General features: G+C 36.3%; 1 protein-coding gene across 1 annotated transcript in view; it reads right to left on the bottom strand.

Moving 5' to 3' along the window:
- The window catches only part of LOC105696136 (casein kinase I), a gene marked incomplete at its 5' end in the record, with an annotated part of 39409 nt that extends 26511 nt beyond the window's left edge, over nucleotides 1-12898 (bottom strand). Inside the window, one exon of the mRNA XM_023432191.1 lies at nucleotides 12664-12898. Within this exon, the coding sequence (XP_023287959.1) occupies nucleotides 12664-12898 (235 nt within the window). The remainder of the gene's footprint in view (nucleotides 1-12663) is intronic.
- Nucleotides 12899-14927: the final 2029 nt, after the last annotated feature.

The following is a 14927-nucleotide window of genomic DNA, read 5'->3' as shown; positions in this document are numbered from 1 at the left end:
TATTAATCCTTTGCACTCGAGAGGTGACTCTCGGTCACCATTTGATTTTATGCGGAAACCCAATGGGCAACAATGTATATATATTCCTAGTAGCATGGAATAATTTCTAAACATTTGTTTGTAATCTTTGCTAAATATCTCAAGCGACAGATTTTGTAAGATATCTTGTACATTTCATTCGAAGATGTCTGAAATATTTCTTGAAAATCTCAATGATATATTTAGTTTCAATAATTTATAAACTTATACAGAAATTATAGTTTTTAATTTATGAACATTTCGTGAATTTGTCAACGTAGAGTATAACAAACGTTAATAAAAATGCAAATGTCGGGAACGTGGCGTGTCAGCTTATGTTACCACTTGAGTATTCAAAATGGCGGTACCACCAAAAAGGGTACAGATGAATCTTAATTTATCAACGTCGATTATATTTCTTAGCGCGTTTCATATCATCATAAGGTTACCTAGTTTGATTCATAATATCGCCATGATCCCAGATGGAAAAATATGGAAAAATATGGAAAATACTTTCATCAACCATTGCAAGAGAGCGCTGGTGCATGCCCGGTGGATATCACGTGTTTTTAGAGCAAAAATTTAATTGCAGATGGCGTCAGTGATCCTTTAGGGTATCGAAAATCGTGAATCGACGGGATTTCGACAGCTTTCCTTCGATTTCTTTATAATTATTCTTCCAAAACGACATAAGGAACGCTTCATTTCGTGTATTTGTCAACGTAGAGTATAACAAACGTTAATATAAACGCAAATGTCGAGAACGTGGCGTGTCAGCCTATGTTACCACTTGAGTATTCAAAATGGCGGTACCACCAAAAAGGGTACAGATGAATTTTAATTCATCAACGTCGATTACATTTCTTAGCGCATTTCATATCATCATAAGGTTACCTAGTTTGATTCATCATAGCATGTGGTATTATCATCATAGTATTTCAGTTCAAATCTAACCTACTTTCACTTATTGGACACAAACTATATTAAGCAAGGAAACGTAAATCTACCACGCGCGAGGCAAGCTGTGACAGTCTATAAAGGGTACATTGTGACATTGCTGGGCCTAATCTGCAAAATATAGATTCACATTAAATGCACTACAAATGACATTTTTTATGTTTTTATCCGTTGTCATTCTCTCTCTGATGTTGAGGTTACCGAAGACGATGATTAATTTCACATCTACTTTCTGCTCTCCTTGCGCAAACTTTTGTTCATATCATAAATTGATCAATAGTTGTTTAATAATTCATATAAATCAAAGAAGTGATTTTTTATGAAAAAAAAAAAAACTATGCTAGTAATATATTTAATTGTTATACATTCAGGGTGTCCCATTTAACTCTTAAATGAAATTAATGCCAGGGTGTTCCATTTAACTCTTAATCTTTAATGCCAATGACATTAATATTCACACAAGCATTAAGGTGAAGTGAAACCTATTAAGAAATTTAATCGACGTTGGTAAGAAAGATTCCTCTACTTACATTATCGACGTTCATATTTATATTGTCAACTCTGTTGTATTACATTGATCTTTGTACGGAATGGCATACTCCATATGTTGTTTCCATGCAATGATCATAAAGAATTCCAAATGAAACTTAATAAATCCTCTGCATTCATGATTTTTAATACTCTAAGTGTAGAATGCCAACCTGTGCCATCTGTGGCATTCAATGCCAACTAAATCCTCCTAAAAACACTTCCGTGTAAAAAAATGGCTATAGGATTGTGACGAATCTCCCTTCCAAAATTCACTGTTTAAAAAGAATTATTGATATCATATAACAGGGCCAAATATGTACATCACATAATATCGTCTCGTCTAATCGGAAATCTTCTTTTTATATGATTCCACGCTTTGCAGATTCATTGCTTCTTTGTGTTATTACTACAACATCAATTATTTATTATTTAATTGTCACTTATTAATATGTTAGACGCTAAGTGATTCCTTTTCGATAACTACTCGGTACTCAAAATTATACAATACTTCACTGACTGAAGCAATAGATTGTTAAAATTGCTTGTTCATGATTAATTAAGCCTTTACCGTAATGAAGTATCCCAGTTGAGTGTTGATACTACAAGATGTTACATCTCGTTATACTTTTATGCACATAAGAAAAATACAACGATCACTCATTATTTGCTACTAAATTTTTAAAAGAGAAGTATAATACGTTCAATGACATTATGCCCATAGTTAACCATTTCATGAAATCCTAAACTAATTGTTTGACTTTATTATTTACAAGGAAGGTATCCCAGATCGATCTCTCCGATTTGATTTCTTTTATAATATGTTATAATAGACTAAAAACTAAGCGACACGGATTTCCTTTTATCTGCCATTAAGGGGTTACACTTTGACGCACCCAAAAATTACGGTTTTTTCAAGAATTTTTTTTTAAGAGTTAAAACGTTTTTATCCTAATTAAAGTACAGTAAGGTATTATACTACTATTAAACTCGCTCACTGCGAAAATCGGTGATCGTGCGGTGGGCAAGTGTATAGGTGCAAACGCGTTTTTCATAAAACTGCATTTTAAAAATCGGTGGGCACTCTAGCTCCGCCAATTTTCAATCAATCGTCTTGATTCTTTTTTTATTTTATTCGTCATATGTTTATCTAGCGAAATACGTATGGTTTTTTCAATGTATTGATATTCGCATTTTTTATGCAACATTAACTAACGAAATTTAGGACAAAATACGTATCTTTCCTTTCAAATCGATGCCATTTTGTGAAAAATGCATACTTTTGAAAACGGCTACGTATTTCGCTAGCTTTTGGGCTACAGAAACTAATTCTTTTTCGTTTATTGTTCTAACTTAAATCTGGACCGAGTTATCGTGCCCACCGCACGATCATCGATTTTCGCAGCGCTCCGGTAAATCGTCTTTCAAGCCGCCATTTTTGTAAATAAGAAAAATACAAAAAAAAAGGATTTTTTTTTGTTTAATAGTAGTATGATACCTTACTGTACTTTTTAATTGGGATAAAAACGTTTTAATTCTGAAAAAAAAAATTCTTGAAAAACCGTAATTTTTGGGTGGGTCAAAGTGGTGTAACCCCTTAAACGCACAATAGGAACAATAACAGTTCACACTTGTAAGAAATACTAGTGATACGGTATATTTTACGGTTTTCAATAGAGTTCTTGCTTTTAAATTTTACAACTGTGATGGTCATTTTTACCCGTGCCTTTATACGTGTAATTTTTACTTCCCAATGTTATATATGTAACCCTATCAGATGCAAATATAACTACAATTTATTTACAAGAATTCTGCAGTTGCTGCTACAGCCGCAATGGTTAAAAAGATAAAAACTTGTAATTATATCTACAATAATTGTTGTTAAGGTTACACCAGTACTTCTACCCGCGAGCATATGTAATGATTACAATATTATTTTTCTGCATGATAAATGGTATTTATAATCTAATTAACGTTTTATGAAACAATTAATTATATCGCGCCTAGCGTCGGATATATCAGATGTCCACGAAACGGTCAATGAACCGTTCGTTGTAAAACAGTTAATTAGACAAAGTAAGAATAATAACGTAATAATTTGTACCGACTAGTAACGGGAAACTTGGCTTAGCCTTGTTCGGCAGCCGTCGTATTCATACGGCAGACCGCTACTTTTTGCAGCTGGTGCATAAATAACTATTATGTAGCGCAAGCATAGTTTATACGTTTTTTTCGCGACTGTCTTCAGTACCTAAAAGCGAATTTACACGGTGCCAGTAACTCGTGCGAGTCACTAAAACCGAGTTCTTTACAAGATAGTAGCGTTTACCCGGCCTTCCAGTACTTGCATAGTTGTTGCGTACATACATCCTGACACATTATATTCAACCATATGTTTAACAATCAGAGTTATCAAATTCTCAGGATTTCAGCCCCAATGCCGAGAACATCTTTCCTTCGCGTTTATTTATCGCTTTACAGCGGTCGTAGCAATTTATTTTAAACGTCGAACCGAGCGACGTAAATTGCTTCACGCTCACGGTTTCATTTATTCTCAAAAAAACCCTTGGATTTGCTAAATTTCCGGTTTCAAATGGTCCAACCCTAATAAACCCATAAAAAGGTTGACTCCAAAGGCGCCCAAGTGTTCGACTACCTAGTGGTACTTGGAATTTTCCGTGGCCGGGCAACTCTTGTCGATCTCGGACGACCCCATGTGCGAGTCACTTGGGACCCTCAAGGATGAAGTAAAGGGCGGCACATAAAAATTTGGCACGTCCAAGGGAGTTAACCAATCGGTATTGGAGGAATCCCTCTTTTACATTTTTTGGGGGTTTTTCCGGAGAAAACTCAAGTAATTTCAGAATTTCCAACATTACTCCTCCCACACGATTCTCTGATTCGAGAATCTCAAATTTGTTAAACTCCCACTCTGCGAGGGAGGCACGCGGACGCTACCTTCGAGAGCTTTGCGATCCTCGAAGAGCGTCACTTGGTTCACTACTTTCAATCGGTCGACTTGGTTCCCACATTTTAACCAGTCGACTTGATTCACTAATTTCAACCAGTCAATTCTCAGCAAGAGAATATCGCGCACGGATTTCAACAGAAATCACCCGACCATAAGAGCAGCTTAGCTCAGGTCCACATTCATTTAAAAACCAGCCGTACAATATTAAGTTGGCGTACGATCGTCGCGTTATATTCGTGTTCGCGAGTTTAATTGCAAATCGCGAGGTCCCGGATTTGCGCCCCGAGGAGAGCAACAAACGCTCACGTAGACGACGCGACAGTACATAGTAATAAGCAGAAAGTCATGTGCTATAACCCAAAAATGTCGAAGGGGCGACGCAAATTTAAACATTTTACGAACAAAATGTTTAAACAGTATTTGAACATGTTGTGTGAAGAATTAATGGAAATTGTCCAATCGGATGAAAATCCTACTAAAAATCCAGAAATTCGAATTCCAGAGGCATTCTTCCCCATGATACAATTCAAAAAATGTCAACGTGGGGTTTTCTGTCCACCTTTGGGCCATTTCAAAACAACATTCAATAAAAATTGCACAAACCTGCTTCAATTTGCTCTTGGAATTTGCACGCTGCCCTCGAAAAATGCGTCTACACGTGTCTGATATATAAGTAAGTACAGTAAAACACGTGGTGCAGATTATAACTCGCGCCAGTAAATAGCATTGCTTTCTATTCACTCGACTCGCATTGGCACTTGGGCGAGTACTCCCACCGATTTTTGATATAAGGGGTGGAGCACTAAAATTGAAGTTGTAGCACTAAAATAGCACTAAAAAAGCACTAAATTCTCCAATAGGTTTCATTTCATATTTCCGATGTGGGGGTGCCTACTATACATACATTATAAAATCCATCAGGATGTATGTAGCGTAGAATTTATTCTATTATTGTATGCACCTTGTACCTACACATGCACTGCACTCACCTCTAAACAAATTAAAATAAATTCTAACCAATCTACGGTGTAGGTAGCAGTCAAACATTTTTTCGTTCCTGCGCATCCTCGGGATAAAACAATGGACCATGATATAAAATCCATCACGATGTATGCAGCGTAGAATTTATTCTAATATTGTATGCACCCTGTACCTACACAATCGCTCCATTCACCTCTAAACAAATTAAAATAATTTCTAACCAATCTACGATGCAGATAACATTCAAACATATTTTCGTTCCTGCGCATCCTCGGGATAAAACAATGGACCATGTTATAAAATTCATCAGGATGTATGTAGCGTAGAATTTATTCTATTATTGTATGCACCCTTTATCTACACATGCGCTCTACTCACTTCTAAACAAATTAAAATAAATTTTAACCTATCTACGGTGTACGTAGCATTCAAACATATTTTCGTTCCTGCGCATCCTCGGGATAAAACAATGGACCATGTTATAAAATCCACCAGGATGTATGTAGCGTAGAATTTATTCTATTATTGTATGCACCCTTTATCTACACATGCGCTCTACTCACTTCTAAACAAATTAAAATAAATTTTAACCTATCTACGGTGTACGTAGCATTCAAACATATTTTCGTTCCTGTGCATCCTCGGGATAAAACAATGGACCATGTTATAAAATCCACCAGGATGTATGTAGCGTAGAATTTATTCTATTATTGTATGCACCCTTTATCTACACATGCGCTCTACTCACTTCTAAACAAATTAAAATAAATTTTAACCTATCTACGGTGTACGTAGCATTCAAACATATTTTCGTTCCTGTGCATCCTCGGGATAAAACAATGGACCATGTTATAAAATCCATCAGGATGTATGCAGCGTAGAATTTATTCTAATATTGTAAGCAACCTGTACCTGCACATGCGCAACACTCACATCCAAAGAAATTAAGATAAGTTCTAACCTATCTACGGTGTAGGTAGTATTCAAACATAAGGTCTGTTCGTTTGCCTACACTATCTACACTTTTACAAAAAGTGTACACTTTGGCGTTCGTTTTGTCGGAAGTGACGCAGATGTCGGTGTTCGTTTTGCGAGGGCATCTACCCCGAGGGTACACTTTCTCTACACTTTCTACCCTCGATCACGAGCAAGAGCAAGAAGGGTAGCCCGCGAATTTGGCGGCAAATTTGAAAATTGAAAAGATCAACAAACACGAAAATACAAAATTTATGCTAACATCTCATCGTAACATAAAGAGAAGTAATTATTAATGCATCTTCTTCATGGATAGAACGATTTAGCGTTTTAGTTTTGTACGTAATGTTTGAACAAATTTACAATAATTATGTATTACTACGTAACCGCGGTTGGAATGAACAAAACTATAATTTTTCCCTTTCGTAGTTAAATTGTTTTTCGTTCAACTGCAATAATATTCTGACCCTTATTGATCCTCAATACCTGAAATTCGTGAAAGGAATTTTCATCTTCTACAATTACAAGGTAATAGAACGAATTGTAGGATTTGAAGAAAACAAAGACAGCTCAAGAAGGAAGGCTGGAAGAAGCATTACATTTCCGTATTCATCATCGTCCGATACGGATAACCTCAAAATCGCGTACCTCTCTACTAAATCGGTCATCTAGGACTTTCGTGAGGTTTCTGGTGTTCGGGACGTCGATGAAAGTGTATCTACCCTTCTGTACTTTTCTAGAAAAGTGTAGTGCCCTCGTTACCCTCGAGTGTAAAAACTGCAGTCAACGCGAATGTTACGTCCGTAAGAAAAATGCGTGTAGTAATTAGAGTACATAGTTATAACTTCACGAGACCTCGTACCATCCTGGGAATTTTGACTTTTTCCGCTTTCTCACGGTGTGCATTTGGCCGCCAAATGTTGTTTGCCTTTATGCGAAGGAACCAAACTTTCCGAAGGATTGGGTAAACAAAACCATAAAAAATACCCTTGGACGGTACGTGATCTTACAAAGGTATGGTCAGGCCGTATTCGACCTGGCTACCCTTTTGCTACCCTCGTTGCCGAAGTCGTGGGAGGCGACTTTTTTGGGCATCTCCGCCGACGAACCAATCACGTAAAAGTTAGAACAAATTTCTATCCCTTCCACAACGCGGCAACATTTTTCTGAGGCACCGCGAGTCCTTGCGTGACTCCAAAAGGACACTCTGCTTTTTACAACGAACGAAGGAAGCCCTCGATTCTCATTTCGAACAACGTAACGCGAAGCTGCATCCCTCCGTACGCTTTATCCCAGTAGAAGTCTGGTTTAAAAACAATTAAGGTGAAGTTAAACATCCTTCAAATCAGTCGATTCGAATACAACACTTTTTTTTAAGGGTATTAGGCCAAACTGTCAAAAACTTTGACACATCACTCCTGATCAGCTAAGAATTGTCCTGACATATTAAAAATTTGGATCTTTCAAAGAAATTTTTTAACTCAGTCCAGACCAGAACCAAAATGGCGTCGAGCTCTCATATTTTGATCAATATACAATTATCGAAGGCTCTGATATGAGAATCGAAAGGGTCAGGACAATTTTACGACCATTTAGAACACTCTGGTAATCGATAAACTCGCATTTGAACGGGATATAGGCAAAAAAAGTGTTGTATGCGCTTCTTTGCTAAAACGATGGTAATACGAGGTCTCGGAGTGAAAATTTAATTGACCTGGAAATCACAGATGGCGCAGGGGGTCCCTCCGCAGTCAATTAGGGCCCAAAAGGCATGAATCCAGAGGATTTCTGGAGTTTTACTTCGATTTCTTCATAATTATTGTACGATAACGACAGGTGGAATATGCCATTTGGTACAATACACAATATAATTCGACACAGCTGTCAATATAAAAACGAACGTCGGCAACGTAGGCATTTAGAAAAATCGTCTTTATCGACGTTGATCAAGTTCCTCGACGTGTTTCACTTCACCTTAATCAGAACTACTAGGAGCTGTTCGCCTTCTGGCGTGCAGTGCAAAGAACAGCGAACAAATCTATATTTTCGTTCCTGCGCATCTTCGGGATAAAGCAATGGAAAGACCCCGGTTTAAATATGGTATAAACCAGATTTTCACCACTGCTTTTTTGGGTAACGATTTGGGCGGTAAAAACCAGCAAATATGGCGTAAACCGGTTAAAACCATTGAGCTGGGATTTTTGCAAGAAAACCGGATTTATGCTAACCTTGGATACGACCGAGTCACTTTATTTTCTCTCCCTGACCTCGTGTTGCCTTTATCTTAGCACAGACACCCAAAAAACACTTTTTTTGCGTATATCTCATTCAAATGCGGGTTTCCTAATTGACGAAATTTTCTAAATTGTCGTGTAACGTTCCTGAGACAGTATCAAGGCCTTCAAGAATTGTATATCAATCGAAAGATGATAACACGGAACTTTCAGTTTAACAAGTTCTGTGCTACATTTTTAAAATGTGCAAAATAAGGCGTCGAACACCTTTTAAAATAAACAAGAGTTTTAAATAAGATGATTTAAAAAATATAATAACCTTGGCGTTTATGGGTAATTGGATTCGTATTGGGATGTGCTATAATCGTAAGTGATTAGAAATTAGTGGTTGTATTTAAAATACTGATAGTGACCTTCAAATCTTGCGTGAGCCTCCACTTAAATCTAAATCAGTGACTAAAAAAGACCTTCCCCCAAACAAGGCTCTGAAATCTTTAAACTTTCCTATAAAATATCTTGTGTTTCCAAAAATAGTAAAGTTATTTGAGGTGGAGTAAGTAGAAGATCCGGTATATCGGTAGTATTCAGTCTCTTTTCTCTGCATACCATTACAGGTATTTAATGCTAAACTTTGTATTTCAAAAAGTCATTAATATATGATTCAAATAATACATACTTGTATATAAAACTAATTGAAATCAAACAAACGTAAATATTACTCATTGTAAACGACAAAAAGGTGAACAAAACTATTAAGGTGAAGTGTAACACGTCGAGGAACTTGATCGACGTCGATAAAGAAGACTTTGCTAAATGCCTACGTTGCCGACGTTCGTTTTTATATTGACAGCTGTGTCGAATTATATTAGGTATTGTACCAAATGGCCTACTCCGCCTGTTGTTTTCGTACAATAAATATCAAGAAATCGAAGTAAAACTCCAGAAATCTTCTGGATGCATGCTTTCTAGGGCCCTAATTGACTGCAGAGGGACCCCCTGCGCCATCTGTGATTTCCAGGTCAATTAAATTTTCACTCCGAGACCTCGCATTCTCATCGTTTTAGAATAGCAGCGCGTACGACACTTTTTTCGCCCTTATCCCGTTAAAATACGAGTTTCTCGATTATCAGAGTGTTCTGAATTGTCGTAAAAATGTCCTGACCCTTTCGTTTCTCATATCAGAGCCTTCGATAATTGTATATGGATCGAAATATGAGAGCACGACGCCATTTTGGTTCTGCTTTGGCCTAAGTTAAACAGTTTTTTTGAAAAATCCAAATTTTGAATGTGTCAGGACAATTCTTAGATGATCACGAGTCATGTGTCAAAGTTTCGGACAGTTTGGTCTAATACCCTTAAAAAAAAGTGTTGTATTCGAATCGACTGATTTGAAGGGGGTTTCACTTCACCGTAATACATTATAAACGTTTTAAACATATTTAAAATCAGTTACACGTTTTGCTCCCATAATGAAATAGCGGAACGAAAATATTAGAAAAATTTCTCATGTCTTTTGATACTAAATGAAGTGTTCGATAATAGTCGTGAAGTAAAATAAGGGTATTTTCATTATATGTTCATANGTTTATAAATTAATGAAACTAAATATGTTATTGAGATTTTCAACAGATATTTCAGATATCATCGAATGAAATCTACAAGAAATCTTCAAAAATCTGTCGCTTAAGATATTTAGCAAAGATTACAAACAAATAGAAATTATCCTATGCTACTAGGGCAGTTTGAAACTTTAACACGTGATTATGGTCGCCTTAAGGAAGAACGCGATGCTCGAGAAATTCCATTTTTGAAAAAAAAAAAATGTCTTTTTTGGTTCTTGTCCGAGATAACTACAAATTTTTTTTCGAAAAATGGAATTTCAGGAGCATCGCGTTCTTCCTTAGGGTCTCCATAATCTCGTAATGAAATTTCAAATGATTCAGTACACCCAATTTGAAGAAAAGTTTTATAAATATTTCGACTTCTTGGTATGTATATGTTACCGTTGAATGACCGAAATTGGAGAATGTCGACTTTCACCGGTGAATGTCAACAGATACCAAATACGTCGGTGAAAGATCGAATATTTCATTACATTGTTGTACATTCGGACCCTCTCCAGTGTGTGTCAACATCACACACCGGTGAATGTCAACATTTACCGGTGTAAGTGAGAAATAAGGGTATTTAGCAAATATTTCGGACATACACGAGGCGACTATGTGAATGTTGACATTCACCGGTGAAAGTCGATATTATTCAGATTTCGGTGTTTCACTGTAACATATATACGACACCTTTATATCATCTTAAGTCCACTGTTAGTTAAAGAATCACTATTACGAAACGTGATATGATAACGTCGGAAAAACGTGACGACTACGTCACGCGCATTTGCTTCTCTCGCCCACCGCATGCGTTTTCCGTATGCCACAACTTCAGTGTTTACCGTACTTTGCCATTACCTAAATGAAAAGCGAGTTTGCCAGAATAAAGCCGTAACCAAAGTCCAATTTCATGGTTAGCTGAGAACAACATAAATTCGATTTCAAAAGTCCCTGGTATTTATTTGATGCTCTGTATTTACTTCACGCGCTTTTGCTTCGTGTAATATATCCTTTATGCAGTTTATTTTTCATACATGATTTTAACAATAAAAGTTGTTAAAATCTTATGCATAATTTTGACAAAAACGGTATAAAAGTCTCTCTCCTCACTTTTATCCTAAAAGCGCTCAAAAAGGAACTCACAAGAAGGTATGAGGAGGTATTGCTGCTAAAATACGTTTTTTAAAGATAAAAGTGAGACATAAGTAAGGCCCTATATCTTGACCTTCAAAAATAACGAAAGCGATTTCTTAGGTAATTCTTTGATATGAGGAAAATATAATAAATTAAATGTAAAAGAATTCACCCCTCACGACTTCATTTATTACAATATTGACAAATAGTTATGAAGTAATATATACCTTGAACTTGCTTGAGACTCGACAATATTATTATGGACTATCTTTTACGTGTTTGCATGAGATCAACAATTTAATAGATTTATTTTGCAAAATGTAACTCTAAAAAAGAATTATTTGACGCAAATTTGTTTCACACCAGAGATGTATACGTTTACCTTATGTTCCATGGAAAGAGAAGGTAAGGAGGGCCGGCAAGATTGATAGTAACATTTCATTGTTTGGTGACATCTCTAGTAGCATAGAATAATTTCTAAATAATTCTTTGTAATCTCTGCTAAATATCTCAAGCGACAGATTTTTTAAGATTTCTCGTAGATTTCATTCGAAGATATTTGAAATATTTGTTGAAAATCTCAATGACATAATTAGTTTCAATAATTTATAAACATATAGAGAAATATTTTTTAACTTATTAACATAATAAAAATACATTTTTTCCTTCACGACTATTATCGGACACTTCATTTGGTATCAAAAAACACGAGAAATTTTTCTAATATTTTCGTTCCGCTATTTCATTATGGGAGCAAAACGTGTGACTTTTATTTTAAATATTTTTAAAACGTTTATAATGTATTCGGCAGATAATATTTAAAAAATACTTGTATTAAAATGAAACGAAATGTTTTGTGTGTCTGGTAGAAAAATATTATGAAAATACATGGAGCTAATATTATATAAATATTATAGAGGTAATATTCTAAAGTAAACGTTTTGCAATTATTTCAAATGTCTGCTAAATATTTACAAAATGTGCGATATTTGTTAAATATATAGAAAATATAGGACAAATATGTTGTGCTACTAGGGATGTTGATTAGCGTAGTAAGTACTTATAAAGGCAATTCATTGATTTAATGTATCCAAGAGTTACACGTGAGCGTGTCCGATATCAATTTTAGATATCAATGCTTAAAGCATCAAAATGTCATTTGTCTCGAGAGATTTAGAAACGTTACCACCTGGTAGACCGCTCCTCTGCATCTACTTAGTAAATTAATAATAGATATTTTTATTATATGGAAATTTACCTTTTCCTAGATGGGTGTTGATGCTCATGTAGCGCGCAGTCCCCGTCAGACTCTTGTGTTCCCGATATGGTATATGCTTGTTCGTTTCCAAGTCTATGTACTCTTTGGCCAGTCCAAAATCTATTATGTGAATAATCTTCTCTCGCTTCGTCGTGCTTCTCCCTATTAGGAAATTCTCTGGCTTGACGTCGCGGTAGATTAGATGACGACTGTGGACGTATTCTATCCTATGGAGCTGTACAATTTAATCATCGGTTATACGTTATATACTATCTACAGAACTGACATTAAAAGATAACATTTGCAAGATTTAGACGAAAAGGATTCAAACATTACGTGACACTTTATTCTGCTTCTCCTTCAATTTTGTGAAAATGTAAACCCAATATTACCAAGAAAGTAAGTGCGTGGTTTTCACGGGCGTTAGAAATGAAACTTATAAACTATAGAGAAATACTAGATATTATTAATTAATCCTAATTAATCTGTCACCAAATCCCCTTACGCGTTCGGTACTGATTGTTTTGGGGATATTTATTTTTATTTTTTGCTTTTATTATTCACTCATGAAATTTTATTTTTCAAAATTTAAGTCTTTTAATTCACTCCAGGCTAGAAACAAGATCACATAATGGCGTGAAATAAACAACATTTTTATTTCACGCCATTTGAAAGTGTTAAATCATTCGACCATCACCGAAACATAGTGATCATTTGTCAACAATTAGGATCGCGATTTCATTAATTAACTACGGAACTGTTAGGACTAATCCATAATCTAACGCTAAATTTTAATTGGAATACTCTCTGCAGCGATCTAGGTGTTCTATTTCTTTCTTATTTCAAATTCCGTTTATCTTTCCTCGTGTCTCTCCATGTCATCTAGCACCATTAATTCAGTAACGTATTATGCTCATAACTTAAATTGATGTATAAACAGAAACTCTAGCGCTTCGCTCTTTTATCTACTACCGCGGACCTTTAGCTCATGATTTGTTTACTTCTAGGAACTCATGGTCCTATAGCCCATCTCTTTTATTCCCCACCTAAGCCTCCTTAAACAACATTAACTTTTCCCTTTCTCAGTCCTCATTAACCAATCGCCTTCGATTATCAATCCCACTTTCATTTCACTATGCCTATCAGCGAACGCTTTGCAAAAAACTTCGCCCTAGAGGACAGCATACGAAAACGCTTAAAAAAGGAGTCCTTCTGGGCACAGTCAGAATCTTCTACATTCTCCGGCGGACTAACTTCAATCGCTTCGCACGCGACATTGCACTTCAAGAACCGGACTTCAATTGTACACTTTCGAACATAAGCTCAGATCGTTAAAATAAATTGTTAAGTTTTTCAAGGATCCAACAGAAAGCTTAGAATATAAAACAAAGATATTCGTGTTGTTGAACCATCTGATTGGAGTGAGGCGGCCTAAAGAACATTTGAGCAACATTTGGCTATGGACAATGCGAGGCACTCTTTCTCGAAGTGTTCTGCACGTGGTTAGAAAATAGCTAAAGAAAGGACTCGGAATTAATGATCCCGATCAGGGGGGTCTTCAAAGTGGCCACTTCAGGGTCTGCCATGGCGACGCATTTCCAAAAGGATATCGTATGGCTATCAGACATCGCGGACCTTCTCCAGGATTCGAGGAAGTCTGTGCCGTCCTGGAGAAACGAACCTTTGGGAAATGCTATCCTAAAGTCAGCCAATCAGGGCTCAGCATCCCAAGTGCATCCCTTCCTAGGTTTCGACAGAGGAAAGGGAAGAAAGTGCATCGAGAATGCAACTTTCCATATTTTTTAACGGCGTTCACCACCAAAGTGGGGACACAGACTTGTCATAATAGTCGGTAATTTCACCTCCTACAACATGATTTCCCCAATTTACTAAGAAAGCCAGATTATTCATGCATTTTCCTAGAAAACCGATTATTTCCTATCCAAAACCCTCGACGAATCACTGGAGAGAATTCCCTTCCGAATCTACGATTCAACCAATAAGCTTTTAGATTTCATATGCGTACGCGTTCTTGAGTTAACAAAAAGACTAGATTTTCACGAACAGATGAGAATAGAGAAGAGCAGAACAGAGAATAGCGCCGAACGGAGCAGACTGCTCTAGAAACATCGAACTACCGCCTAAGGTTCCTACCGTATTCAAATGTGTAAAGCTGTTGAAAATAAAAGTAATTTTATCGCTTCAACACAGGAATCCAACATATGCCTTACTTTAGATGGTGGTTTCACCCCCTTAAAGTGTTT

Source organism: Orussus abietinus, unplaced genomic scaffold, assembly GCF_000612105.2.
Source record: "Orussus abietinus isolate OABI.00-Male unplaced genomic scaffold, Oabi_2.0 scaffold220, whole genome shotgun sequence".
NCBI classification, from domain to species: domain Eukaryota; kingdom Metazoa; phylum Arthropoda; class Insecta; order Hymenoptera; family Orussidae; genus Orussus; species Orussus abietinus.
Note: the sequence above shows the minus strand (reverse complement) of the source record. Positions and strands in the feature narration are given on the sequence as shown.